Source organism: Polypterus senegalus, chromosome 4, assembly GCF_016835505.1.
Source record: "Polypterus senegalus isolate Bchr_013 chromosome 4, ASM1683550v1, whole genome shotgun sequence".
NCBI classification, from domain to species: domain Eukaryota; kingdom Metazoa; phylum Chordata; class Cladistia; order Polypteriformes; family Polypteridae; genus Polypterus; species Polypterus senegalus.
Window position 1 is genome coordinate 74,001,842 of NC_053157.1, and position 27,715 is coordinate 74,029,556.

The window sequence follows — 27,715 nt, forward strand, 5'->3', positions numbered from 1 at the left end:
ACACATTGTCTTTTAAAACTTAATATGGGAAAAACAAGTTTTATCAATTTTTATAGCCTACGTTTATCATTGCTTTCATTAAGTTTTTTTCCATTAAAATTGTTTTATTGCCCAGCACTAGTGTAAACTACTTTACAATGTTGTTGTGGATCAATACTTGAAAACTGTCCTGGCTTGAGAAATTGACGTATTTCGAAAGTTTCTAAGCTTTTCCCTGATGCCAGATAGCCTGCATTGCAAAGCTACAATGCAGGCAAGATATTATTTTTAAGCTTATAAAAAAATGCTTAACTTTAGAGCACAATTTCATATGGCAGCTGTAAGTATAGTAAGAATGAATAAATACTGAACTTATCCTTTAAGGTGCTTCACTTGCATTCAGGTTAGAGCCCAGATTGCCTATAAAACAAAACTTTTAAACACAATTCTTTGGGAATATTTGACTCTATGGTATCCGTTATATACAGGGTGGTCCAGATCTAATTATGCAATTATGAAAAGGCGAACACATCGCACCCGCTGTTCGACTGGCAACCGTCACCCCACCATTTTGGGATTGCAGAGTAAGTTGCTGCCATCTATCGGCAACAAAAATAATTTTTTGTGAATTCTCTGTGTAATAAGCTTAATAAGTTATAGCATAATGAAAATTGCATAATTAGATCCGGACCACCCTATATATAAAGTGGTCTTATAACTTATTTAAAAGAGACTTTTTCAAATGCTGAAACATTTAACATGTGATTCTGAATATTCTGTTAATAGTGCAGAGATGGCATTGCAGCATCTGAAAAATGTATCCATCGCTGAAAATGAGAGCATGGTGTCATTTGATATTATGTCGCTGATTCCAATTCTTCTGGCCACCGAAACTCTACAAACAAATTAAGCAACGACCTCACCATAATGACATGAACAAAGCTGGCCACAAACAATGTAATGAATCTAGTTTCACTTTGCCTGAAAACTCACTTTCGCTTTAAGGGGAAATACTACAGAGAAAAAGAAGGCACGCCAATGGGATCTCAATTATCAGGACTCTTAGCTGGACTGGTAATGCAGCGATTTGAAAGCGTGGCTCTGACTCAGTACACACCGAAACTTTGGATACACTACGTTGACAGCACATTCATCATATTAAAAAGTGAGCAGCTGAATGATTTCCACAACCACGTCGACACAATATTCCCTATGATCCAGTTTACTGTGGAAAAAGAAATAAACTGAAGAATCAATTTCCTGGACATATCCATTGAAAGAGGTAACAACACCACCCTAATTACACGTGTTTATCACAAAGAATGTTATACAGACAAAATATTACACTTTGCTAGCAATCACCCACCATTACATAAACTGAGCTGTTCAGAGGAATTCACACTCATTGTGAAGGAGAGACTAAAAAGAAGGAGACTAAAAAGAATGACAGGTGCTATCTATTCACATTAAACGGCTACCCAAAGACATTCATCTGACAATGCTTACATAGGAGATGGCAGAGACCCCAGCGAACAGTTGACAACCTTGCCCTGCCATCTCCTTATCATCACGGGATATCAGAAGGTACAGCATGACAGCATGTATCCTGTCCAGATCAGATATCAAAGTAGTGCACAAGCCTACAAACACGGTTGCACAGTCCTTTTCAATACTAAAAGCAAAGATTCAGCAACAGGGACACGAAACGCGATTTACAGCATACCATGTGGTTCATGTCCGGCGGTATACGTGGGGCAGTCATCAAAAACACTTGCCACATGCAATGTGGTCAGAAGAAAGAACCCATGGTCTCTGATTTACATACAAGTTTCACCGGACACACATTTTAATGGAACTCAGTAAAATTCAAGGTTAATAATAAAAGTTGCAGGGGAACTAGCTGAATTATGGCTATCCAATGAAAATGGCAGTAACAGACATTTGGACATGATCCCAGTATATGCAGGCTTGAAAAGAAGAGCATGAAAATAATAAATAAGACATTATAACCAAAACCCTCTGAACTCCACCTCATCAATCCCCAACCCCCAATTCCACCTACCCTGTCCTCCTGTTTTGCTGTATATTGCCTTGAATTCCTGTAAGTCTAATCATTCTCCTCTAATGATGAATCGTGACAGGAGTCGCAAGCTTTGAAATAAAGACTATTTTAAGATACATGATTCATTTTCTTCCTTTGTGGATTTTCAGCTACAAATATGCAAACCATATTACAGTCCTTCATTTCCATGTATGTATATACAGTATATATATATATATATATATATATATATATATATATATATATATATATATATATATATATATATATATATATATATATATATATACATTATACATATACATTAAGGACTGGGCTATAAAAGCCTAAAAATAAACAGTATGGATGATAGTGGATGAAGAAAGTGTGAGCCCAAATGTTTGAGCATACTGCTTTTGCTTCCAGTAACTCATTGAGGAGCAGCTGAGAAGTTGATGGCACAGAGAGATCTCATTGTGAAAAACCCGTCCTATGGAGAAATAAAGAAAGACCCCAGCTCCTTATAAATGTGTTCTGAAAAAGCAGGTTTAGATTTATAGATGGATAAACAGATGTCCATTGTCTATCCAGACCATTCTAAACTGAGCCCATTTCTTAGATACTAAGGAATCATTTGGTTCCTGTGCACCCTTTACAAGGATCAAGTATATATATATATATATATATATATATATATATATATATATATATATATATTCTTTTAACATGGCTGAGTCTCATAATATTGGTGTTTTTTTGTTCAAAAATAACACATATAAACTATTGCTGGGCAATATGAAAACATTTTATCACAATATTTTTCCTGTATTGATCAATTATGATTATTATCACAATATAGTATCTCAGGTTAGGTGCATTGGCGATTCTAAATTGTCCCTGGTGTGTTCTTGGTGTGTGTGTGTGTGTGCGTGCCCTGTGGTGGGCTGGCGTCCTGCTCAGGGTTTGTTTCCTGCCTTGCGCCCAGTGTTGACTGGGATTGGCTCCAGCAGACCCCCATGACCCTGTAGTTAGGATATAGCGGGTTGGATAATGGATGGGTGGATGGATATATGTATATATATAGTGGTAAACAGCCCCCCCCTGTACACAGCAGACACAACACCATTGTCCAAAACACAAACTTTTTATTTTTCATTTACGATACATCACACAATGCACCGCCTAGCCTCTATCCTTTGTCGCCCCTTACTCCTCCTCTCTCTAGCTCTGTGTCCTTCCTCCCGACTCCGGCTCCAGAGTGGTGGCTGCTGGTTCGTCTTATAGTCCACCTGAAAGTGCTCCAGGCGCTTGATCTCCCATTTCCGGTTACAGTTCCGGGTGTGGCTGAAGAACCGCCTAGACAGGTTCAGGGACCCTTGCAGCACTACCTGGTGGACACCCAGAGTCCCAACAGGGCTGTGGAGAACTCCATCTCCCATGGAGCCCTGCAGGAATCTGAGGCACCACTGCCACCCAGGGGGGCTGCCATCTAGCAACCCGGGGAAGGTATTGTGTAGCCCATGACTGTTCCCCCAGATTATATGTAGAAGGGGCATCCCGGCCAGGCATTGGCCCCGGCCATCTGTCACTATATATATATATACTGTGCAATATATACTGTTCCAAAAATTTAGGGAACACTTCGTGATCATAGTCTAATTCAAAGTTAGTTAAGCTTCAGGGATATCAATCTGTCCAGTTAGTAAGCATAAGTGATTGTGAATCAACTTCACCTGCTTTGGTGCAAATGAAAGTGACAACAGGTGTACTGGAGAGGCAACAGCAAGACAGCCCACAAAAAGGAAATTGTTTTGCAGGTGGTGGCCACAGACAGTTGCTTTCTCCTTTATGACTGATTGTTCTCTAGTTTTAGTTTTGCATTTTGCTAGTGTTCTTGTCAGTACTGGTAGTATGAGGCGGTACCTGCAGCCGATTCAGGTTGCACAGTTAGTCCAGCCCCTCCAGGATGGCACATCCTTATGTGCCATTGCAAGAATGTTTTCTGTGTCTCCCAGCACAGTCTCAAAAGCATGGAGGAGAAACCAGGACCTTGACATGAGGAGATCTGGACTGTGCCATAAAAGGGCATCATCTTAGCAGCAGGACCGGTATCTGCTTCTTTATGCGAGGAGAAACAGGAGGAGCAGAGCCAGAACCCTACAGTATGACCTCCAGCTAGTTACTGGTGTGCATGTTTCTGACCAAACTGTCAGAAACAGACGCGATGAAGGTGGGATGAGGGTCCGAAATCCTCTATTGGGATCTGTGCTCACAGCCCATTATTGTGGAGCTCAATTGGCATTTGTTAGACAATACACAATTGGCAGCTCTGCCATTGGTGCCCCATTCTCTTCACAAGTGAGAATAGATTCTCACGGAGCCGATGTAACAGATGTGAAAGAGTCCGGAGATGCCATGTTGAACATTATGCAGCCAGCAAAAATCATCCAGCATGGACTGGTTTGGCGGTGTGTCAGTGATGGGGCATATCCATGGAGGGTTGCACAGACCTCCTTGTGCTTCACAACAGTACCCTGACTGCTGTTAGGTACTGCGAGGAAATCTTCAGTGCCATTCTCAAACCTTACTCTGGGGTGTTATGTATTGGTGCATCCGACTCCGCCAAGTAACACAAAAGACTGTCCAAGAACATATTGATGCCCTGATATAGTTCTGTGAAGAGATATGCCATCTCATCAGGAGCATGCTTAGACATCAGGAGTGCATATAGGCACATAGGAGCCATACCCACTACTGTGTCACATTATGAGTTGCCGTGATGAAATTCATGCAAGTTGTATCAGCCTGTCATTTCAATTTTTGACTCACATGTTTGGTAAGATGTTTAATCCAGCGGGTGGTTGGTGATATTGGATTCCATTGACTGTCGTTACATCATTTTGTTATCAATGGAATTGCACAGTATTACACCATAAAGATTTTCCACTTGAATATTTCATTCATTGAGATCTGATGTGTGATGTCCTGTTACTGTTTTTGAGCAGTGTGTGTGTGTGTGTATATATATATATATACTGTATACATATATATATTGTGGTTGCTGGCCGGGACACAGACATGCAGACATCGTTGGTTCAACCCACACATGTTTATTTACAAACTATTTACAGTAAAGTGTTCACACACAACCCCAGTGCTCCCCCAAAGTCCAGGCCTCACGATGCCTCTTTCACTCTTCAGGCCGCCTCCACTCCTCTCCACGAAGACTTAGTCTCTCATCCTCCCAACTCCAGCCAACAAATGGACAGAGACGGCCCCTTTTATCCCCACCTGGATGTGCTCCAGGTGCCTCCCGGCAATCTTCCGACAGCACTCCCCAGTGTGGCGGAAGTACCGGCTCCGCACCCAGGAGCACTCCGGGTGTCCCTGGTCTTCTTCCCGCCAGCACTTTCAGGTGTGGCAGAAGTGCTGTAGGCCAGGGCTCCTCAGGCATTGGGGCACCACCTGGCGGTGACCACGGGCCCCTATAGGGTTGAGCTTCCAAGTTCTGTTCCCGTGGTCCCCAAGGCCACCAGGGAAGTTGCCCCCTCTTGGTCTGGAGGAGGTGAAAGCCCGCCTCCGGTCCTCCTGGGCGTCCCAGCTGGGTAGCACCCCCAGCCACTTGCCACAATATTTATATGTATATACACTCACCTAAAGGATTATTAGGAACACCTGTTCAATTTCTCATTAATGCAATTATCTAATCAACCAATCACATGGCAGTTGCTTCAATGCATTTAGGGGTGTGGTCCTGGTCAAGACAATCTCCTGAACTCCAAACTGAATGTCAGAATAGACATAGAAGAAAGGTGATTTAAGCAAATTTGAGCGTGGCATGGTTGTTGGTGCCAGACGGGCCGGTCTGAGTATTTCACAATCTGCTCAGTTACTGGGATTTTCACGCACAACCATTTCTAGGGTTTACAAAGAATGGTGTGAAAAGGGAAAAACATCCAGTATGCGGCAGTCCTGTGGGCGAAAATGCCTGGTTGATGCTAGAGGTCAGAGGAGAATGGGCCGACTGATTCAAGCTGATAGAAGAGCAACTTTGACTGAAATAACCACTTGTTACAACCGAGGTATGCAGCAAAGCATTTGTGAACCAACAACACGCACAACCTTGAGGCGGATGGGCTACAACAGCAGAAGACCCCACCGGGTACCACTCATCTCCACTACAAATAGGAAAAAGAGGCTACAATTTGCACGAGCTCACCAAAATTGGACAGCTGAAGACTGGAAAAATGTTACCTGGTCTGATGAGTCTCGATTTCTGTTGAGACATTCAAATGGTAGAGTCAGAATTTGGCGTAAACCGAATGAGAACTTGAATCCATCATGCCTTGTTACCACTGTGCAGGCTGGTGGTGGTGGTGTAATGGTGTGGGGGATGTCTTCTTGGCACACTTTAGGCCCCTTAGTGCCAATTGGGCATCGTTTAAATGCCACGGGCTACCTGAGCATTGTTTCTGACAATGTCCATCCCTTCATGACCACCATGTACCCATCCTTTGATGGCTACTTCCAGCAGGATAATGCACCATGTCACAAAGCTCAAATCATTTCAAATTGGTTTCTTGAACATGAAAATGAGTTCACTGTACTAAAATGGCCCCCACAGTCACCAGATCTCAACCCAATAGAGTATCTTTGGGATGTGGTGGAACGGGAGCTTCGTGTCCTGGATGTGCATCCCACAAATCTCCATCAACTGCAAGATGCTATCCTATCAATATGGGCCAACATTTCTAAAGAATGCTTTCAGCACCTTGTTGAATCAATGCCACGTAGAATTAAGGCAGTTCTGAAGGCGAAAGGGGGTCAAACACCGTATTAGTATGGTATTCCTAATAATCCTTTAGGTGAGTGTACTATATATATATATATATATATATATATATATATATATATAGTGATAAGAAAGACACGGGTACATCAAAAAAGTTTTCGGGCAGCCACCCATATAATGTGCTCTGGCTGCAAAGGGTTAATTTTTTATGAGTTGTGTTCAGGTTGAAGTCCAAAACAGAACTGATTTTGATTTAATAAGATGGGGGCTTTAAAGGCCATGACAGCAAGTGACGTTATCTGGACAATAGAACCGGAAGTGATGTCATTGAGACCGGAAGTGGTGTCATCCGTAGCGCCAGAAGTGACATCATCAATAGCGCCAGCACCTAGTGGGATTTCCAGGAGATAGTCTGCAGAGGACGGAGAGAGAGAGTTAGTGCAGCTTGCCACCCCCTGGTCTAGCGTGGTACTACTATTATTTAGGTCCTCTAGCTGCCTCCCAATTGCACATGTGTGACAATATATATATATATATATATATATATATATATATATATATATATATATATCTATACTAATAAAAGGCAAAGCACTCACTCACTCACTCACTCACTCACTCATTCACTCACTCACTCACTCACTCACTCACTCACTCATCACTAATTCTCCAACTTCCCGTGTAGGTAGAAGGCTGAAATTTGGCAGGCTCATTCCTTACAGCTTACTTACAAAAGTTGGGCAGGTTTCATTTCGAAATTCTACGCCTAATGGTCATAACTGGAAGGTATTTTTCTCCATTAACTGTAATGGAGTTGAGCTGGAATGGCGTGGGGGGAGTTTCGTGTGACATCATCACGCCTCTCCGTAATCACGTGAACTGACTGTCAACGCAGTGCGTAGAAAACCAGGAAGACCTCCAAAAAGCGCTTAAGAAAACATGCATTATATAATTGAGAAGGCAGCGAAACAATAAGAAGCGAGCGAGTGACATATACTACCATATTCATGACTGCTGCTACCTCGGAAAGAAAGCAAGGTGTAAACCTAAACTTTAAATTAAGTTCATAGACAGGCTACGCTGGCGTTTCACATGCCCACAGGTAATGCGGGATACAAGTTTAATGAGAGGGCGGGATATAAGCGAGTTTTGATCACTTTATAACTAAGTTAAAATTGTAGGTGAAGGGGTGTGCTTATGCAAATTCCGAGAGACTGTGTTTGTGGGGGACTGACAGTTAAGGCGGGTGGGGGAGTCACGTCATCATCTCCCCTCCCATTCATCTCATTTGGCTCTGAGCTGAGCTCTGCAGCTAACGCCGTCTTCCGAAGCAACTCACAGAAAAATCCACAAGTTAATACACACGCTGTCTCTATAGAGTTTCTCCACACTGAATCCTCCAGGCACTACTTACAAAAGGTTACATTGACAATCGTGTTACGTTATTTTTAAAATCTTTCCTTTTCTTAGCACAAGCACAGCTGAGAAGCTTGATGCATGTGCTCCATAAGCGTTAAAATAATGCATTTAATCACACTTTGCATTACAAGCAAAGGGAGCTTTTGTCAATGCATGATTTCCTGGTACACGATTACATTGATCAAGCATCCGATTCATTTTACCCTCGCACCACCTTAGTTTGAGAAGAAGTATGAAAAAATATGAGGTTAACACAGAAAAACAGATCACCAATTCAAGCTTTATGAATAATCGATTAAGCCATCAATAATTGTTTTGGTAAAGCCATCCTCCTTCCATTTTATAATTTTTCCGCCACTAGCCGTGATTAAATGAGCGGTAAATAAAGTAAGAGCAAAGCGAGGGTGACTTATTTAGGCAGGCATATATATGACAGCAACACTCATGACAATGTCAATCATGTTACGTTATTATTAAAATGTTTCCTTTTCTTTTTCATTACTTCTTTAACACACTACTTCTCCGCTGCGAGGGGCGGGTATTTTGATATATATATATATGAATGACCTCCAAAGAGCGCTGAGACTTTTGATATCATGAGCGTGTCTGCAAAACTGTGGTCTCCTGCCCAGCAAAAGTCGAGCAGCCAGCGCGTGCATAGCTGTGCCGGCCTTTGAGGCGCTGACTGCGCTTCTGCCTTAAGTCAAAGTGAGCACTTTTAATTTTTTTCATCCTCCCCCTGCGCTATAGCCCAGACAAGTGCAAACACGGGACCCCTTTTCTACACCACGGCAAAATAATATTAAGGCGATTCACACTTTCTTTTGCGTATCGATTATGAGGTTCTCACCCCGGATTATGAAGACACGCACACGAGTAGAGGACTGACAGTGCCATCACAGCCGATTAATGGCGAGGACGTCTCACCAGTCTACACAAGACCCACCGCGACTGTCCTCAAAAGGCGATCATAACGTCAGCGAACACATCTCTCTATACTATATAAAAGAAAAAGGCAACTTTCCTTTCTTTACACCTTTTTTCCTTTTATCCCAAACCAAAGCCTTTCTCGCTTAACACTGCAGAGGACACAAAACTAATTTTCTTTAAATGCGGTAAGGCACATTACCAGAGGCACAAATTTGAACGTTCACATAGAAAATGTAATTTCTATACCACAGCCGTCGTGTAGCGCCTTTCAAAAGAGATCTACTACCGAGAGATGATCCATATATATTTTAGCTGCTGTTAGTTACTTACCTGTTGTGTTACACAGTCTTTAAAATGTAGTTTACCCGAAACCACTCCAGTAGTGCTCAATGTACCTGTACTTCTTAAAACGTTAATGTTTTACTGTTTAATAACTTATAGACTATATTTTATTATTTCTCCCTTGCACTCAGTGACCAAAGCTATACACACACATATATAAAAGCTATATATATATACACACACACACACACACACATACATACATACGTTACATACATACATACATACATACACACATATATATAATTTGTGTGTGTGTGTATGTATGTATGTGTGTGTATATATGATGTAGATATGTGTGTATATATATGACAGCAGCAATCCAAGCTGTGAGAAAACAGTAAAAAGGAGACGTGTCAGATGTTGTGGTACATTTTCTGATGCAGCTAGACGAAAAAAACTTTGTGACGCTGCCGCCAAATACACAAAACAATTACTTTGACAATCATGTTATATTATTTTTAAAATGTTTCCTTTTCTTTTTCGTACCTTCTTTAACACACTACTTCTCCGCTGCGAAGCGCGGGTATTCTGCTAGTATATATATATATATGTACAGTGGGGCAAAAAAGTATTTAGTCAGCCACCAATTGTGCAAGTTCTCCCACTTAAAAAGATGAGAGAGGCCTGTAATTTTCATCATAGGTATACCTCAACTATGAGAGACAAAATGAGAAAAAAATTTTTGAAGAATTTATTTGCAAATTATAGTGGAAAAAAAATATTTGGTCAATAACAAAAGTTCATCTCAATACTTTGTTATATACCTTTTGTTGGCAATGACAGAGGTCAAACGTTTTCTGTAAGTCTTCACAAGGTTTTCACACACTGTTGCTGGTATTTTGGCCCATTCCTCCATGCAGATCTCCTCTAGAGCAATGATGTTTTGGGGCTGTCGCTGGGCAACACGGACCTTCAACTCCTTCCAAAGATTTTCTATGGGGTTGAGATCTGGAGACTGGCTAGGCCACTCCAGGACCTTGAAATGTTTCTTACGAAGCCACTCCTTCGTTACCCGGGTGGTATGTTTGGGATCATTGTCATGCTGAAAGACCCAGCCACGTTTCATCTTCAATGCCCTTGCTGATGGAAGGAGGTTTTCACTCAAAATCTGACGATACATAGCCATATTCATTCTTTCCTTTACACGGATCAGTCGTCCTGGTCCCTTTGCAGAAAAACAGCCCCAAAGCATGCTGTTTCCACCCCCATGCTTTACAGCAGGTATGGTGTTCTTTGGATGAAACTCAGCATTCTTTCTCCTCCAAACACGACAAGTAGAGTTTTTACCAAAAAGTTCTATTTTGGTTTCATCTGATCATATGACATTCTCCTAATTCTCTTCCGGATCATCCAAATGCTCTCTAGCAAACTTCAGACGGGTCTACACATGTACTGGCTTAAGCAGGGGGACACGTTTGGCACTGCAGGATTTGAGTCCCTGGCGGCGTAGTGTGTTACTGATGGTAGCCTTTGTTACTTTGGTCCCAGCTCTCTGCAGGTCATTCACTAGGTCCCCCCGTGTGGTTCTGGGATTTTTTCACTTTGTCGTTGACGTGTCATCTAGATCGTATAAAATTATTGTCCTGCTAAACTTTATAACAGATGAGAGCGCAGGAAGTGTGTCTGACAAAAGCATTCACACAACTGGGGTTAGATGACCGTGGTCTTGTTTGAAAATAGTTGTAAGTGGGGCGTGACTTGACAGAATCTCATGTTAAAAGTCTCTGTCTCACGGGACTTCATACCACACCAACGTTTTTATAATCTTTTAATTCTCACTGGCAACACAAATTTGGCAATGTACAAGTCTCCGATTTAAAGTTTAAATCTCAACAATATATTCAATCTCTTTTCGTTGTTCCGTTATTTCACCAAGTAATAATTTCCATTTGTGCTAATGCGATCTTTCCTATCCTTTTTTTGAGACATTGGAATTTTCTTTTTATTATCTCTAACCTGCTGTGTATGTGTACCATGCCAATTCTTTGCATTCTACTTTGTCATCTACTCCTTCTTCTTTAATTCCGGCCTAGGGCATGGTTAGATGTGTTTGTTGTGGGATGTATAATGCTTGCTTGCTTAGGGGAGGCTGAATGCATGCTAAGGAGATGCGGTCGGATCATCTGCTGATTTGCTGCTGCTGGCGAGCTGCGTGTTCTGCTTGTCGCGCTGCACATCAATCATTTTAAAGCCTGCACAGCAGCTGTCCTTTTGTCTCACTGCCTTGTCTCGCGTCACGTCAAAGTGTCTTCCGAAAAGATCACGTCTCGTCTTCCTCCCAAGATTTTTTTTATAATAGAGAGATATTTTAGCATTTTAGAATTTTTTGCAAGTTTATTTTAAATAAAAAAGCTGAAATATGACACTGACACAAGTAAGTATTCAGACCCTTTGCTATGACACTTGAAATCGGAGTCAGGTGCATCCCAATCTATTTATAATCATTGAAATGTTTCTACACCCTGTTTGGAGTCCACTTGTGGTCAGTTCAATTGACTGGACATGATTAGGAAAGGTGCACACCTGTCTATTGAAGGCCCCAACCAAGGCATGAGGCTGAAAGAATTGCCTGCAGAGATTAGGGACAAGATTGTTGCAAGGCACAGATCTGGGGAAGTCAACAAAAAGGTGTAGCATTCCCAAAAGCACAATTTTGTCAATTATGGCCTTCATAATTCTTAAATGGAAGAAGTCTGGAACAACCACAACTCTGGCCATTCAGCCAAACTGAGCTTTTGGAGGAGAAGTGCCATAGTAAGTGAGGTGACCGAGATTCCAATGTTCACTCTAGTTGAGCTCCAGAGATCCTGTGTGGAGATGTGAGAAACCTCTAGAAGGACAATCCACACTGCAATGCTTCAGTAATCTGGGTTTTTTGGAAGAGTGGGCAGACAGAAGCCTATTCTTAGTAAAAGATACATGAAAACCTGCTTGGAGTCTGCAAAAAAGCACCCAAAGGACTATTAGGCTGAGAAACAAGATTCTCTGGTCTCTTGAAACCTAGGGTTTGCATCATGCCTGGAGGAAACTGGTCACTGCTCATCACCAGTGTAATACCTTTCTAACGATAAAGCCTCATACTGTGGGGTTGTTTTTTTAGTAGTAGGAACTAGGAGACTCGTCAGGGTTGAGGCTGAAGCTGAATGGAGCAAATTCCAGATATATTCTTAATGAAAACTTGCTTCACAGCACTCTGGACCTTAGACTGGGCCATAGATTTACCTTTAAAACAGGGCAGTGGCCCTTAGGAACAAAGCAAAGACAACACAACACAGGAGTGGCTTATGGTCAATTTGGGAATGTCCTTGAGTGACCCAGCCAGAGCACGGACATAAACCCAATTGATCCAACAATGCACTGGGAAGGCAACAGTAAGGGAATGGCTTTGCAGGTGGTGGCCACAGACAGTTGCTGTCTCCTTATCCTTCCTGACTGTTTCTTTTATAGCTTTACATTCTTGTCACTACTGGTAGCATGAAGTGGTACCTGCACCCAATTGAGGTTGCACAGGTAGTCCAGCTCTTCCAGGATGGCACATCCATATATGCCTTCACAAGAAGGTTTGCTGTGTCTCCCAGCACAGTTTCAAGAGCAAGGAGGAGATACCAGGAGACAAACCATTATACAAGGAGAGCTGGGCAGGGCTGCAGAAGGGCATCAGTCCAGCAGCGGGACTGATATCTGTTCCTTTGTGCAAGGAGGAACATGAGGAGCACTTCCAGAACCCTACAAAATGACCTCAAGCTGGCTACTGGTGTGCATTTGTCTGACCAAAATGTCAGAAACAGGCTCCATGTGGGTGGCATGAGGGCCCAATGTCCTCTAGTGGAACCTGTGCTCACAGCCCATCACTGTGTAGCTTGATTGACATTTGCCAGAGAATACCACAATTGTCAGCTCCGCCATTGGTGCTCCATGTTCTTCATAGATGAGAGCAGGTTCTCAGTAAGCACATGTGACAAATGTAAAGAAGTCTGGAGACACTATGGTGAACATTATGTAGCCTGCAACATAATCCAGTATGACCGGTTTGCCGATGGGTCAGTGATGACCTGGGGAGACATATTCTTGGAGGGTCGCACAACTTAAACATGCTAGGCAACACTACCCTGGCTTCTATTAGGTACCAGGTAAAATCCTCAAAGCTATTGTCAGACCTTCTGCTGGTGCGGTGGGCCCTGAGTTCCTTCTGCTGCAGGACAATGCCCAGCCTAGCCTCATGTGGCCAGAGTGTGTAGGCAGTTCCTGGATGACAAAGACATTGCCACTGACTGGCCCACATGTTCCCCAGACCTGAACCCAGCTGAGAATTTCTGGGACGTCATGTATCGGTGCATCCGACTCAGACTGATGCCCGAATCCATGTCTAGGAGGAGACCCCAGGACTCCATCTGCCGTCTCATCAGGAGCATGCCCAGATATGGTCAGGAGTGCATACAAGCACCTGGGGGCCATAGACACTACGGAGTCATATTATGAGTTGCTGTGATGAAATTCACACAAGTTGGATCAGCTTGTGATTTCAAGTTTTGACTTTGATTTTCTATGTGATGTTGAATCCAGCCCTCAGTGGGTTAGTGATTTTGGTTTCCATTGACCGTTGTTACATCATTTTGTTCTAAATTAATTAGTAAAGATTTTCCACTTGAATATTTCTTTCATTGAGATCTGATGTATGATTTATGTGTTCCCTTACTTTTTTTGAGCTGTGCATTTTATTTTTACAGCTCTTTAACCCTACATTAAAGTTAAAGTTAACATTCAGATTTAAATGTTTCATCTTATTAATTCAGCAAACCTCTCCTATTATGTAATCACTCATTCATCACTGATAGAATTGTTAATCTAACTATATAATTATTTTATGCCATTATTAACTTGTGACATTAAACCAATACATTAATATTTTATGTGGCGCTGTTGCCTCGCAGTTAGGAGACCTGGGTTCGCTTCCCGGGTCCTTCCTGTGTGGACCTTGCATGTTTTCCCCGTGTCTGCGTGGGTTTCCTCCCACACTCCAAAGACATGCAGGTTAGGTGCATTGGCGATTCTAAATTGTCCCTAGTGTGTGCATGGTGTGTGTTTGCCCTGTGGTGGACTGGTGCCCCGCCTGGGGTTTGTTTCCTGCCCTGTGTTGGTTGAGATGGCTCCAGCAGACCCCATGACCCTGTAGTTAGGATTTAATGGGTTGGATAATGAATGGATGGATAATATTTTATATTAATATATATATTATATATTAGACTAATACATTAATATATTAATACATTTGTATTCTCTATTTATGAGGCACTTGAGATGTTTGAACTGTAAAAAATGTTTTTTCTGCTCTAGCTTTGTATGTGTAACACAAGTTGGGTTGGTGTTGGGTAGGTGTTTGCAGTGGAAAGGTGCAATAAAAAGTGATTTTTTTTTTATAAAAATATTTCATCTCTTAATTCATTCATTTTTATGTCCCTATTTTAACACAGTTAAAATCATGGGGGCAGTAAGAACCCTTCCTGACTAAGGCTCAGAAAGTGCCCCGTTAAGAAGTGATTTTTTTTATACAGTATATTAATAAGATAAATAAGGCCAGGCAGCAAATTTATTGACTTTATTTTTTATTCGGATTACATATAGTGAATTATATTAAAACTTTGCTGTCTATGTGACAGGATGTTATCTATGTGTGGCTTAGCACATAATTGTAATTATTTGTTTGTAATGGGTGAAAGCATCACTTCTTGGCAAAAAGCATAGGCAGAAGAAGTCAAAGTAATCATATTTTTCTTTTGATTATTTGTTCTGACTTGGTGGGAAGTACTGACACATATAGTACATGTCATGTCTCAGCTAGGGTTCCTTCTCTAACTGGGGTTCAAATTCATGTTTTATGTCCCTTTCGTTCATTTTTGATTCTTTGATTTATGTTGTTTATGATGTGCATCCTTCTTTATTTTAGGTTTTGTCTATGTGTGTAAGCTGACTCTGTTTTGTTCCATATGTTCTGTGGGTGGTCCCCCTAGAGGCGGGACCACCAGCCAATCACTGCCTGGAATTGCCTTCCGGCCTATAAATCCAGGGTCTTACACAGTTCCTGGCAGTTCATTTGAAACATGCCCGGGAGTGGTGAGTTTACTTGTGTTTATAGTGAATTCTGTTAATTATTGGATTGCTACAGTTCTAATTTGGTTTTTGACCTTGCCTTTAGAATCTGTTTTGGGACTTATTTAATTTGGATTGCTTTTGTTTTTTCAGGAAATTCTATTCTGCCTTTGTGCTCCACTGAGCTTCATTGTGATTGGAATACTGTTTTGAAGAATAAATGCTTTGTTTTGTAAAGACTTAGTGCTTGCCCCTAATACTAGCCAAGGTTTTTCTGTATTGTCCCTATCTAGTGGGCATTATTGGAAGTGTTTTGGAACTGATTATGACTTTTGTGCTTGGAGACTCCTAAGTTCACAACAGTACAATCAATGCAATGTCAGATAGCTTATTTAAATGTCGCAGTTAGACTCCACAGATTTCATACTTTTCACCACTGCACCGGACACATGCATTGTTAAAAGTATGTGAGAACTCCAGTAGTCAATTATGGTCTTGAGAATTGTCATGCTTCAGTTAAACTTGTGCAATACTTCATTTCTAATGCCTGATATACAGTCAACCCTCGTTTATCGCGGTTAATCCGTTCCAGACTCTGCCGCGATAAATTAATTTTCGCGAAGTAGGATTCTTTATTTATAAATCGAATATTTTCGCAGTTACAGCATAGAAACCCTGTTTACGACCTTCTAAATACAGTAATCCCTCCTCGATCGCGGGGGTTACGTTCCAGACCCCCCCGCGATAGGTGAAAATCCGCAAAGTAGAAACCATATGTTTGTATGGTTATTTTTATATATTTTAAGCCCTTATAAACTCTCCCACACTGTTAACATTATTAGAGCCCTCTAGACATGAAATAACACCCTTTAGTCAAACATTTAAACTGCTTCATTACAAGACAGAGATGGCAGTTCTTTCTCACAATTAAAAGAATGCAAACATATCTTATCTTCAAAGGAGCACCGTGAAGAGCAGATAATGTCAGAGAGAGCTAAGCTAAGAAAAGCAAACAATCAAAAAATCAATACGTGCTTTTTAAGTATACAGAAGCACCGCGATAAAGCGGCATTTTGTAGAGGAGCGTCCTATCTTCTAGGCAAACAGCCTCTGTGTAAACAGCCCCTCTGCTCAGACCCCTCCGTCAGGCAGAGAGTGAGAGAGACAGAGAGAAGCAAACAAAACAAGCCACGCTGAAGCATATCTTATAGCATTGAGGAGTTTTAGTTAATATGTAATACATGCTCTGATTGGGTAGCTTCTAAGCCATCCGCCAATAGCGTCCCTTGTATGAAATCAAGTGGGCAATCAAACTGAGGAAGCATGTAACCTAAATTAAAAGACACATTGTCCACAGAAAGCGGCGAACCAGCGAAAAATCCGTGATATATATTTAGATGTGCTTACATTTAAAATCCGCGATAGAGTGAAGCCGCGAAAGTCGAAGCGCGATATAGCGAGGGATTACTGTACAGAGTATCAGGATTAAATTACAGTGAAGTTATGAGAAGGCCATGTTAAAATAATGTGTTTTCAGCAGTTTTTTTAAAGTGCTTCACTGTATTAGCCTGGCGAATTCCTATTGGCAGGCTATTCCAGATTTTAGGTGCATAACAGCAGAAGGCCGCCTCACCACTTCTTTTAAGTTTAGCTTTTGGAATTCTAAGGAGACACTCATTTGAGGATCTGAGGTTACGATTTGGAATATAAGGTGTCGGACATTCTGATATATAAGATGGGGCGAGATTATTTAAGGCTTTATAAACCATAAGCAGAATTTTAAAGTCAATCCTGAATGACACAGGCAACCAGTGTAGTGACATCAAAACTGGAGAAATGTGCTCGGATTTTCTTTTCCTGGTTAGGATTCTACAAGCTGCATTCTCCACTAGTTGCAAATGATTTATGTCTTTTTTGGGTAGTCCTGAGAGCAGTGCGTTACAGTAATCTAGTCTACTGAAAACAAACACGTGAACTAATTTCTCAGCATCTTTCAGTGATATAAGAAGTCTAACATTTGCTACCTAATTCTCTGTGTGAAATGTCCTGAAACTGCACTCTATGTGGGGGAAACTGGACAAACACTCCACCAGAGAATGAATTTACACAGGTTCCACATTAAACATGACAACACAGATGTTCCTGTAGCGGCCCACTTCAACAGCCATGGACACTGTGAGAGGGACTTTAAAGTCACAGGGCTTATGGGCAACTTGAAAACACAGCAAGAGAGAAAAGAATGGGAAGTTAAACTCATGTTAATATTTAATACATTACAACATGGCTTGAATAGAGACAAGAGTTTTATGGCCAGGTATGAGGACTGTTTGCATCTCTCCGACTGACACAGATAACCTGTCTACAGACCCACATTGTTTTGAAAAACTCATCATAAACTTCAAAAGACTTTGTTGGACAGATATCTTATCCAAAGATCTTGACCATACATTGTTCTTCTCTCTCTTTTTAAATTAATCTTAGCCTGAATGAATCTATTAACTTTTTACATTTAAGATTTTTCATTTAAAGATTTAACAATGTTGTTTCTTGTCCTAGTGTGTGTATATAAACACAGGGAACTCCAGTTTCTGTATTACATCTTGCCTGAAGAAGGAGCCTGAGTTGCCTCGAAAGCTTGCATATTGTAATCTTTTAGTTAGCCAACAAAAGGTGTCATTTTTCTTGGCTTTTCTCTAAAAATATATAATGAAAATGTAATTTATGTGTGTCCGTATTTTAATGTATATACTTTTTATACCAAGTCTGTTTTGAATTTCTTTATGAACAGGACTTACAGGACCTGACCCATTCAGATGAACACCAAGACAAAGACACTTTTAGAAAGAACATTGGAATAAAAAGTAAAGAGGAGGGAGATGTGTTATCTGCATCAATAGAACAAAACAAAATTCCAAATGAACAAATGTTTAAAGAGTTTCAAAACGAAAGAAAACGAATTGAAGACCATGATAAGCTACAGGAGCATCTTCATTATAATCAAAGTAAAGGTGACCAAGAGCAAATGCAAAAGGATAAACTCCTGCATGAGAATGTCATGCAAAAAGATTATGAAACAGCAATACAGACGTCAAAAATTAGTGAAGAAAGAAAAAAGGCTGTAGCAGAGAATATGTTATATGAAGGAAAACCTACCGATGAAAAGGAAAATGAAGATCAGAGGCAGCTTGAGTGGGAGAAGCCGAAGAAACGGATGACTGAGGAACAAAGGTCACAAAACTTTGAAGAACAAAGGTGTGTGGTGGCAGAACAAAGAAGAAGACAGAATGAACAAAGCCAGCATGTATTAGAAAAAACAAAGAAGCTTGAGACTAAGGAATGGAAGCAAATGGAGGAACAAGGGTTGTATGATATAGAACTAAAGAAAATGGAGACTAAAGAAAGGCAGCATAATCACTTACAAGAGCAAAAGCAACATTTGTTGATAGAACACAAGGAGAAAAAGGAAGAGGGGTATAATGAAAATGTGCAGATGCTGAAAGACGGAGAACAACAGCAGAAATGGGAACAAAGGAAACAATTGTTAGACATACAAAGGCATCAAGAAATGGAAGAAGACCAGCTAAAGAAAGCAGATCAACAAATGAAAAAAGAATTTGAAAAACAGAGGAGACAAGAGGCTGAAGAAGAAACTCAACAGGACCTAGCAGAAGAAAGACAAGATGTAGAAAACCAAAGAAAGCTGAAAGTGGAGGAACAAAGGCAACAGGAAATCGAAGAACAAAAGAAAAAAGAACAGAAGATGCAAGAGGCAGAGGAGCATAAGAAAAAGGAGATTAAAGAACAAAAGAGGCAGGAAGTTGAATTACAAATAAAAAGAGAAATAGATAATCAAAGACAACAAGACTTTGAAGAAAAGAAGAAGAAAGAGGCAGAGGAAAAAAACAAAAAGGAGCTGGAAGAACAAAGGCAACAAGATTTAGAAGAAAAACGGAAGCGGGAGGCTGAGGAACAACAAAAACGGGAAATGGAACATCAAAGAGATCTTGAGAAACAGAAGAAGCGAGAGGATGAAGAAAAGAAAAAAGAGCTGGAAAAACAGAGGAAACTAGATTTAGAAGCAATAAGGAAGCGGGAGGCAGAAGAAAAAAGACAGAGAGAATTGGAGGAAAAGAGGATGCAGGAGGCTGAGGAACTAAAACAAAGAGAACTAGAAGAACAAAGACAGCGAGAATTGAAGGAACAGAGGAAGCAGGAGGCGGAGAAACTGAAAAAATTGGAACTTGAAGAACAAAGGAGACAAGATAAAGAAGTACAGAGGATACAAGAGGTAGAGAAACAGATGCAAATAGAAAATGAGAAACAAAGACAGCAAGATTTACAAGAGCAGCTCATTAATGAACCACAACTAAAGATTTTGGATGAGAAAAAAAGACAGGAAGCTGAGGTGCAAAAACAATGGAATGTTAGAAGCAAGTGCCAGCTGGTGGCTAAAGAACAGATGAATTTCAAAGCTGAAAAAGGACGATCGGATGAAGCTGAAGAAATAATGCAAGAATGGGAAAAGGAACAAAATGAAAGTAATGCTAATCAAACAGAGCTGGAATTTGAGGACAATCAAAGATTTGATCCCCAAGAGCAGGAAAGAAGAAGAGAGGAACTCAGGTGGCAAGATATGGAGGAGAGACATGCAGCACCAAGACCTTTTACCTTTAAAGTATCGTCAGGAGAAAAGCAAATAATATTTCAGAAGGTCAACCTAACACCTGTGACACCAGTTAACCATCACAGCAACCAATTAGACCAAAAAGAGTCCAAGTCACTCTCAGGAGCCAAAGGTGCTCATTCTTTACCATCATCTTTGTATATTCCCCATACAGCCATTTTAGTAACGGGAGCCCAGCTTTGTGGCACTGCAGTAAACATGGACCAGATTAAAGATACAGCCTGCAAATCTTTACTTGGTCTTTCTGAAGATAAAAAAACCTTAGATCTTCCTCCTGTTAATAGTAGAAGCAAAATGTCACCAGAAGGAAAGCCCAGCACGATCAAAAGTAGATCCTTGCATGAGGGAAACCAGTCAAGTGCAGCAATATTAGCAGAGTGGGCCATGATTCGATCCAGAATCCTTAAGAGTGCAGACAATGGTAAGTTACATGAAAGAGATTCCAGATACCAAGTCAGGCATGCTACCGAAGATTGTTCACAGAAAGGGGTCACAAATCCTCACACTAGCCTTCGGAAAACAGTGTCTGCCAGTGCAAAATTCTCTATTACACCTGCATGGCAAAAATTTCCAGATAGTCCTAAAACAATTAGCAATGAGCCTTCAAAACCTAGACTTCAAAATGAAAGAGATGCTACTAAAACAAGAACTTTGTCACTTGATCTGGATTCTGCTGATTCATCTCCTTGTAAAGCTAAAGAAAGGAGCATCCAGGTACCAAAATCGACAAAAACACCAGATAGCACTGAAGGATATGTATTTGCCAAAGACCTACCATCCTTTTTAGTTCCAAGTCCACCTCATGGTTCTCAAAAAGGACGATCACCGTCAGAAACACAGATCCCCCAAGAAAATCATGAGAGCACAGAAAAAAGAGTATTGTCCAGTGAAGAGAAGGTATCTCCTTTTGGAATCAAATTGAGGAGAACAAACTACTCACTTCGCTACCATAGTGAGCAACAAGCTGAACAAAAAAGAAAGAAGCGTTACAGTGCAGGGGATAATTTTGAGGGAATTCCTGCACCGCTCTTACCAATTGGTCATGAAAAGAGTACACTAAGTAATAAAGGGACTGCTGCTGGTTCTCTCAAGGACACAAAAGACAACAATGCTACTGGATCTGTTCAAAGCCTACCTGAAGCAAGGTTGACCCCGTCGAAAATGAACATTCCAGCTATACACGGTGAAAGTGAAAGGCATCTGCTCAAGCCAACAGCCTACCAGAAACCATGTTTAGCCCCTAAACCCAGCTGTGCAACTCCACCTTCCTCTCCTTTAGATAAGTCGGAGAAATCCAAGATTGTTGAGTCTCAAAGAACTGTCAAAGAAGGCCTTGCTCCACTAAAGAAAAAAGATGACGTGAAAGAGGATACACTGCCTGTGTCATCACAAAGGAGCCAAAATGAAGAGGAAGAGGCTAAAGAGAAGAAGTCTTTCTTTCCCTCTATTAACATTCCGTGGAGAGAAAGAGTCGACAGGAAGACAGAACTGATTAAGAGAGGTCAGTAGTAGCTTTTATTTTACGACTAAATGTATGTATTTTCTAAAAGGTTTTTGATTTGATCTGCTCTGCTCAAAATGCAAGTTTAAATAGTTTCCGATGAATTTTAGGGCTCAGTTGGAAATCACCATATCTTCTTACCTTTTACGTTCCCTTTCATGATTATAAACCTTTTTTGTTTCATGTACATGAGCCAAACATTAGCCTCACAACTCTTTCACACCTATATTTTTACATCAAAATCCAATTAATTTTATATTTAAAACTATTAAAAATGAGATGAGCAATACATGTAATCATTTTCTGTAGATGACCATTCACAAAGGGAGGTGTGATTATTGAAATTATCACTTATCATTAAGTTGTGGCATCCCTTATACTGACAACAGAGAGTTGGAACCTCAGTTTTATGTCTCATCCGAAGGTTATCAGGACCTCAGTATTATGTCTCATCTGAAAGACAGCACCATTTTTACAGCACTGTGCTCCCATCACTGCACTGGGTCATTGAGATCAACACACAGACTACAGGGTAAGCGCCCCCTGCTGGCCTCGCCAACACCTCTTTCGTCATCAATCCCAGATTTTTCTGTTTGGTCTCACACTTACAGTAAGTGTTGGCCGGGCCAGAATATGCTTAGCTTCAGGTGGATGACCTGTTCTGAAGTGCATGTTGTATGGCTGCCGACAAACATCCATAAACCTTGAACATCTTACTGAAAAATATTTTTTGTGTTAACTAAATTTCAAGTTTCAAGTTTGTTGATCAAGCTGCCCTGTGGGACATCCAGAGACTTTGTGGATCCCGTCAAGGTTACTGGATATCATGGCCAGCCTATACACTGGTACTGTTAGTGCTGTGCAGAGTGAAGGCAGAACCTCTGCGTTTTTCCCAGTTGATTCTGGGGTTCGTCAGCGTTGTGTTCTTCCTCTTACTCTGTTCAGTGCTTACATGGACTGGGTGTTGGACAAAGTCATGGGGTTAAGTGGCTGTGGGGCACCTATTGATGAAGAAAGATTCACTGATCTTGATTTTGCTGACAATGTTGTGATCTTCACAGAGTCAATGGAGGCTCTGATTGGGGTCATTGAGAGACAGAGTGAGGAGTCTGAGTGTCTGGGCTTACAAGTGTCCTGGGTAAAAACCAAGAACCAGGCTTTTAATGACCTCTTAGGCACAGCCATCAGTAGTGTGTCGCTCTATGGAGAGAGTGTCATCCTTGTCGAGAAGTTTACTTACCTCGGCAGTGACAGTCACGTCTCTGGTGACTCTTCCTATGAAATCAGTAGACGGATTGGGAGAGCATGGGAGGTCAAGAGGTCTCTGGAAAGGGATGTGTAGAGCTCCCAGTATCACACTGCAGGTAATGTACCTAATTCTGAACTCCATGAGTAACCGCTCATTCAATGCAAAGTCAAACCAACTGTACCCAAGGATTCTCCAAAGAGACACAGTACCAAAGGAGTCCAGTCTTCATCTCAGGTCACTGGATAGCGTCCTTGTCTTGCAGCCATATAGCAAAACAGGAAGCACCAGGACTTTAAATACTTGGACCTTCGTCCTTTTGCACAGATTGGGAGCGCCACATACCCCTTTCTACCAATCTCGTGGCTCCCCCATGCTCTCCCAATCTATCTACTGACTTCACAGGAACAATCACCAGAGACATGAATGTCGCTGCCGAGGTAAGTAAACCTCTTGACAAGGTTGACACTCTCTCTGCAGACAGACACACTGCCGATGGCTGAGAAAATCATAGCGTACATCTCAGCTGTATTATATTGAATCTTGTGGTGCTATCCACACATTTATGTTTGCCCTTCAAAACTTCAAAACAAGACACTTCAATATGAAATTGTCCCCCAAGATTTACTGTAGTGTGCGTATCTCTAAATCACCTTCACAGAGGACACAGCATGACCAGCACACACTTATATCATCTGTGAAATCTACCTGTAAACCTCTGGAAGCCATTGAGATGTTTGATGATTGAACGGAGACTGTGCCACCAATCTAAGTTGGGTTAAAATTGAAGTAATCAATGTAGACCACAGTATTAACATTTGCAGTGCACCATACAATGCATATATCTCTGTTGTATGCCATTTGGTGTGGGATTTGTAAAAGCAGCTTTAATTTTTGTGGTGCACCATCTATTGAAGCACCAAATGAAATGCATTTTATTGCTAAAAATGTTTGTGATGCGGCATTTTTTGGAATGACAGACATAGCAACCAGATAGACACACAGACACTTGAACCTTTTATTAACCTCAGTTCAGCCTCATTTAGATCTGTTTTCATTTAAAAGGCACTTTGGTTTTGAAATCTATTTTGGCCCAGTTATGTATAATCTTTTGGCTTTCAACATATTCCCATCTTTCACTTTCTTACATTATGGGCTTAGCTTATTAGGTTTCTTGTTCGTCTGGCTACGACTTTAGTTTGTGTTTCCTAACTTCTCTCTGTCTTCAGATTCCATTATTAGAAACAACTGCACAGTCAGTACACATAGCCATTTGGTCCTCAGCTTGTGCTTATGTGATTCACAATTGTTTACTATTGTTAACTCATGACTCTGTCCTGCTTGCCCCCAACAACCACATCATTTACATTGCAAATAATAGTTTGGGTTGAAACTAATGTAAGGCTCCATAAAAATTAAAAGAAATGTGTTTGATAATCCTTAGAGCACTATGAAATTTGTCCATAAATAACTAATTTAATGTTATAGTAGAAATCCAGTGAGATAGGGCTGAGTGGTGACTCTGAGGCTAAGGATCTGCGCTGGTATCCCAAAGGTTACCGGTTCGAATCCCTGTCACTGCCAAAAGAAATCCTACTCTGCTGGGCCCTTGAGCAAGGCCCTTAACCTTCAATTGCTCCAGGGTTGCTGTACAATGGCTGACCCTGCGCTCTGACCCCAAGAGGTATGTGAAAAACCAAGTCATTTCCTTTGGGATTAATAAAATATAAATAGAGAAATGAGAAGTGATCCTCTTCTAGTAAAACAAGATTAAGTGAATAATAACATTTATGATGAGATCATTAATATTGTGTTCATAAGAATTACTTATGCATGCTGTGAAATGACTTCAGCATTTTTATCTGGCACCTCCTGACTCCAGTATGAGAAAACCCCCACATATGATACACCATTTGACTCGTCTTAATATTTAGTTATGCAAGTTTTGGGCTTTTTTTGACTCCCGAGACCTGAAAAACACTAGTTTTTAAGCCATTTGTGCACAATGTTTTGTGCAGGAAATGACAACCTTATGGTAAAGAGCAAACCAATAGATGTCTTCAACAGAAAGACGTGAAGTTGTGGATGCCACATCCGCCAACCCCCAGGGGTTCACCCTCTAACAGGATATGAGGGGTTAAAGTTGTACTTTTTCACAAAACTTTGAAAAAATGGGGATTGGCAAAATAGGCATGACGAGTATCTTTTTATGCTATTTTGAAGTTGCTCATAACGAATGTGATCATATTTTTGATATTCAATTTACTGGTGGTCCTAGCCCTCTAAGAGCCACTCCCAGAAGGTTAAAAATGACAAATTTTAAATGAATTGTATGGTTTTAGTCAGTAATGGCAAATATTTTATTTTTTATCCTTTACTAGGGATTTAGCACTGTATGAACTTCTATCAAAGGACAAAAAATGACAAATTTCTATCACAATCGAGAGTATTTAGACTTTAAATATTTAAATTGAAGAACACATTTTTAATATTTCAAATATGTGACGTAACTATTCTTGCTTATTATATACCTCTGCCTCATGAAGTAAATCAATACATTTCTTTTGAACACCCCACATTCAGGTGGCTGATGCTAATTCAGACTTTTTATTATTTTTATTATTATCCTGTTATCTTTTTAAGAACTTTAATGGAACTGTAAATGTCCATCTCCCACTTGTTTTAAAATGAAATGCAAATTAAATAACAATTTTATTTTTTTTCTAGAAAAGCCAACTCTTCAGAGTAGACATTCTCTCGACAGCTCAAGATTACCAGAAAAAGGCGAGTCATCTCAACCCCTTTGGATTACGTTGGCGCTCCAGAAGCAGAGAGGATTCAGAGAGCAGCAATCCACAAGAGAAGAGCGGCGGCAGGCCAGGGAAGCCAAACTTGCTGAAAAGCAAGCAAAAGAAAATGTATGTTTCATCTTTTTAAGAGCATTCTTTTGTCATTTCCTCTGAAAACAAAAGAAAGACAGATACAGCGACATATATTTTCTACATTGATCCATTCATTTATTTTCTAAACCCACTTAAACTGTTGCAGTGTCACAGAGAACTAAGAACCAACTTCGGGACAGAAATACAGTCTATCACAGGCTGCACTTGCACACACAGCCCAAGAGTTGCTAGTCAGTCTAATGTGCAGATGTTTGGGTTGTGGAGCACTGGAGGAACATCGCTCAGAGATTTAGAGGTTCTGTAATGGTGGGGCAGCCTCTGCATCACCTAGTTGCCCAGTATTCATTTTTATATGGTAGATTCCCCAAAACAACCTTTGAAATATATTTATATTTACAAATACAATATAACTAAAATATGTAACACAGCCACATCCCTGAACTGGATTAAGTGGGACTGAGAATGGAAGGGTTGGTGAATAGATACAATAAAACACAAAATAACATTAACTGTAAACAGTGCAAATTAAAGAAAAAGTACTATATACATGCAGATAGACATTTTTCCATGAAAACACTTATTACTTTAAATGGTAATACATTACCTTATCTCTGTTTTGCTTCAACAATGAATTGATGCATGACCATTTTCTTCTTTTAAAATCAACTTGTTCCAACTCCTTTTAGTATAAAAGGGATTGCATTTCTTTGTGAATTAGTGGGGAAGGCCACTAGGTTGATAGCTCAGCCCCCCTTCCCCCATCTTTGACTATATCTAACTAAAATAGTGTCTTTTATATTACAGAATGGCAATGGCAGTTTAGCAGAAAAGAAGGCAAGCAGTGATCAAGCACCACAAAAACCCACAACCCAGACTGAAGAAAAAAAGCCAGAGAGTCTTTTGTCCAGATTTGAAAGGAGAGAACAACTCAGAAAGTCAAATACACTGCCTAATTCTGTTACAGGTAAGATATAAGGTGATATTATGGTAAGTCTGTACCAGAGGGTGTTTAGGTCTAACCAGTACGTCCTATGACCTCTGCATTACTAATGGTGTGTATTTTGGAACGCATTAGATTACTGATGATCACTCTGAAACATTCTTTAACTGAACTTGTTTAAGAACCAGAGTAATTTTACTATATTCATACATCTTGCCACTCCTCAAAATGTGATTTCCTAGACCTCTTATCAAAATGAAACACTGATAACCGATTACAGGTACATTTTCTCACAAAGTGTGCTTTAATAACTCAGATTTTCACAGGGAACTGGTTTCTGAAATGTCATGTAAACCCTTATCCCAGTTAGATAAACTAGGTTATTGCTCTCTGAGAAGCCAGGTTAACACACACAGATTTCTCCACAAATAACCCGATTATTTGGGCATGTAAACCCCTAACCAGGTTACTTTGTAGTCTGCACATATCTATTGCACTCTGTTCCACTGCTACACTTCACACACGCTTTCAACAGTCAAGGGGTAGAAGCATCCTCAAGATAAATTTCCTGAGGCAAATGCTCGAGAGATCACATTACAGTGATCCCTTGCTATATCGCGCTTCGACTTTTGCGGCTTCAACTCCATCGCGGATTTTAAATGTAAGCATTTCTAAATATATATCACAGATTTTTCGCTGGTCCGCAGATTTCTGCAGACAATGTGTCTTTTAATTTATGGTACATGCTTCCTCAGTTTGTTTGCCTAGTTGATTTCATATTAGGGACGCTATTGGCGGATAGCTTAGAAGCTACCCAATCAGAGCATGTATTACATATTAAATAAAAC

At 40.6% G+C, this 27,715-nt stretch overlaps 1 protein-coding gene across 2 annotated transcripts in view; it reads left to right on the plus strand.

Moving 5' to 3' along the window:
• Window positions 1-27,715, plus strand: part of cracd (capping protein inhibiting regulator of actin dynamics) — a 310,383-nt gene that overhangs the window by 272,256 nt on the left and 10,412 nt on the right. For both annotated transcript variants that reach the window (XM_039750891.1, XM_039750890.1), the window contains 3 exons: window positions 18,382-21,778; window positions 25,752-25,942; window positions 26,732-26,891. In XM_039750891.1, coding sequence (XP_039606825.1) covers window positions 18,382-21,778; window positions 25,752-25,942; window positions 26,732-26,891 — 3,748 coding nt within the window. The remainder of the gene's footprint in view (window positions 1-18,381; window positions 21,779-25,751; window positions 25,943-26,731; window positions 26,892-27,715) is intronic.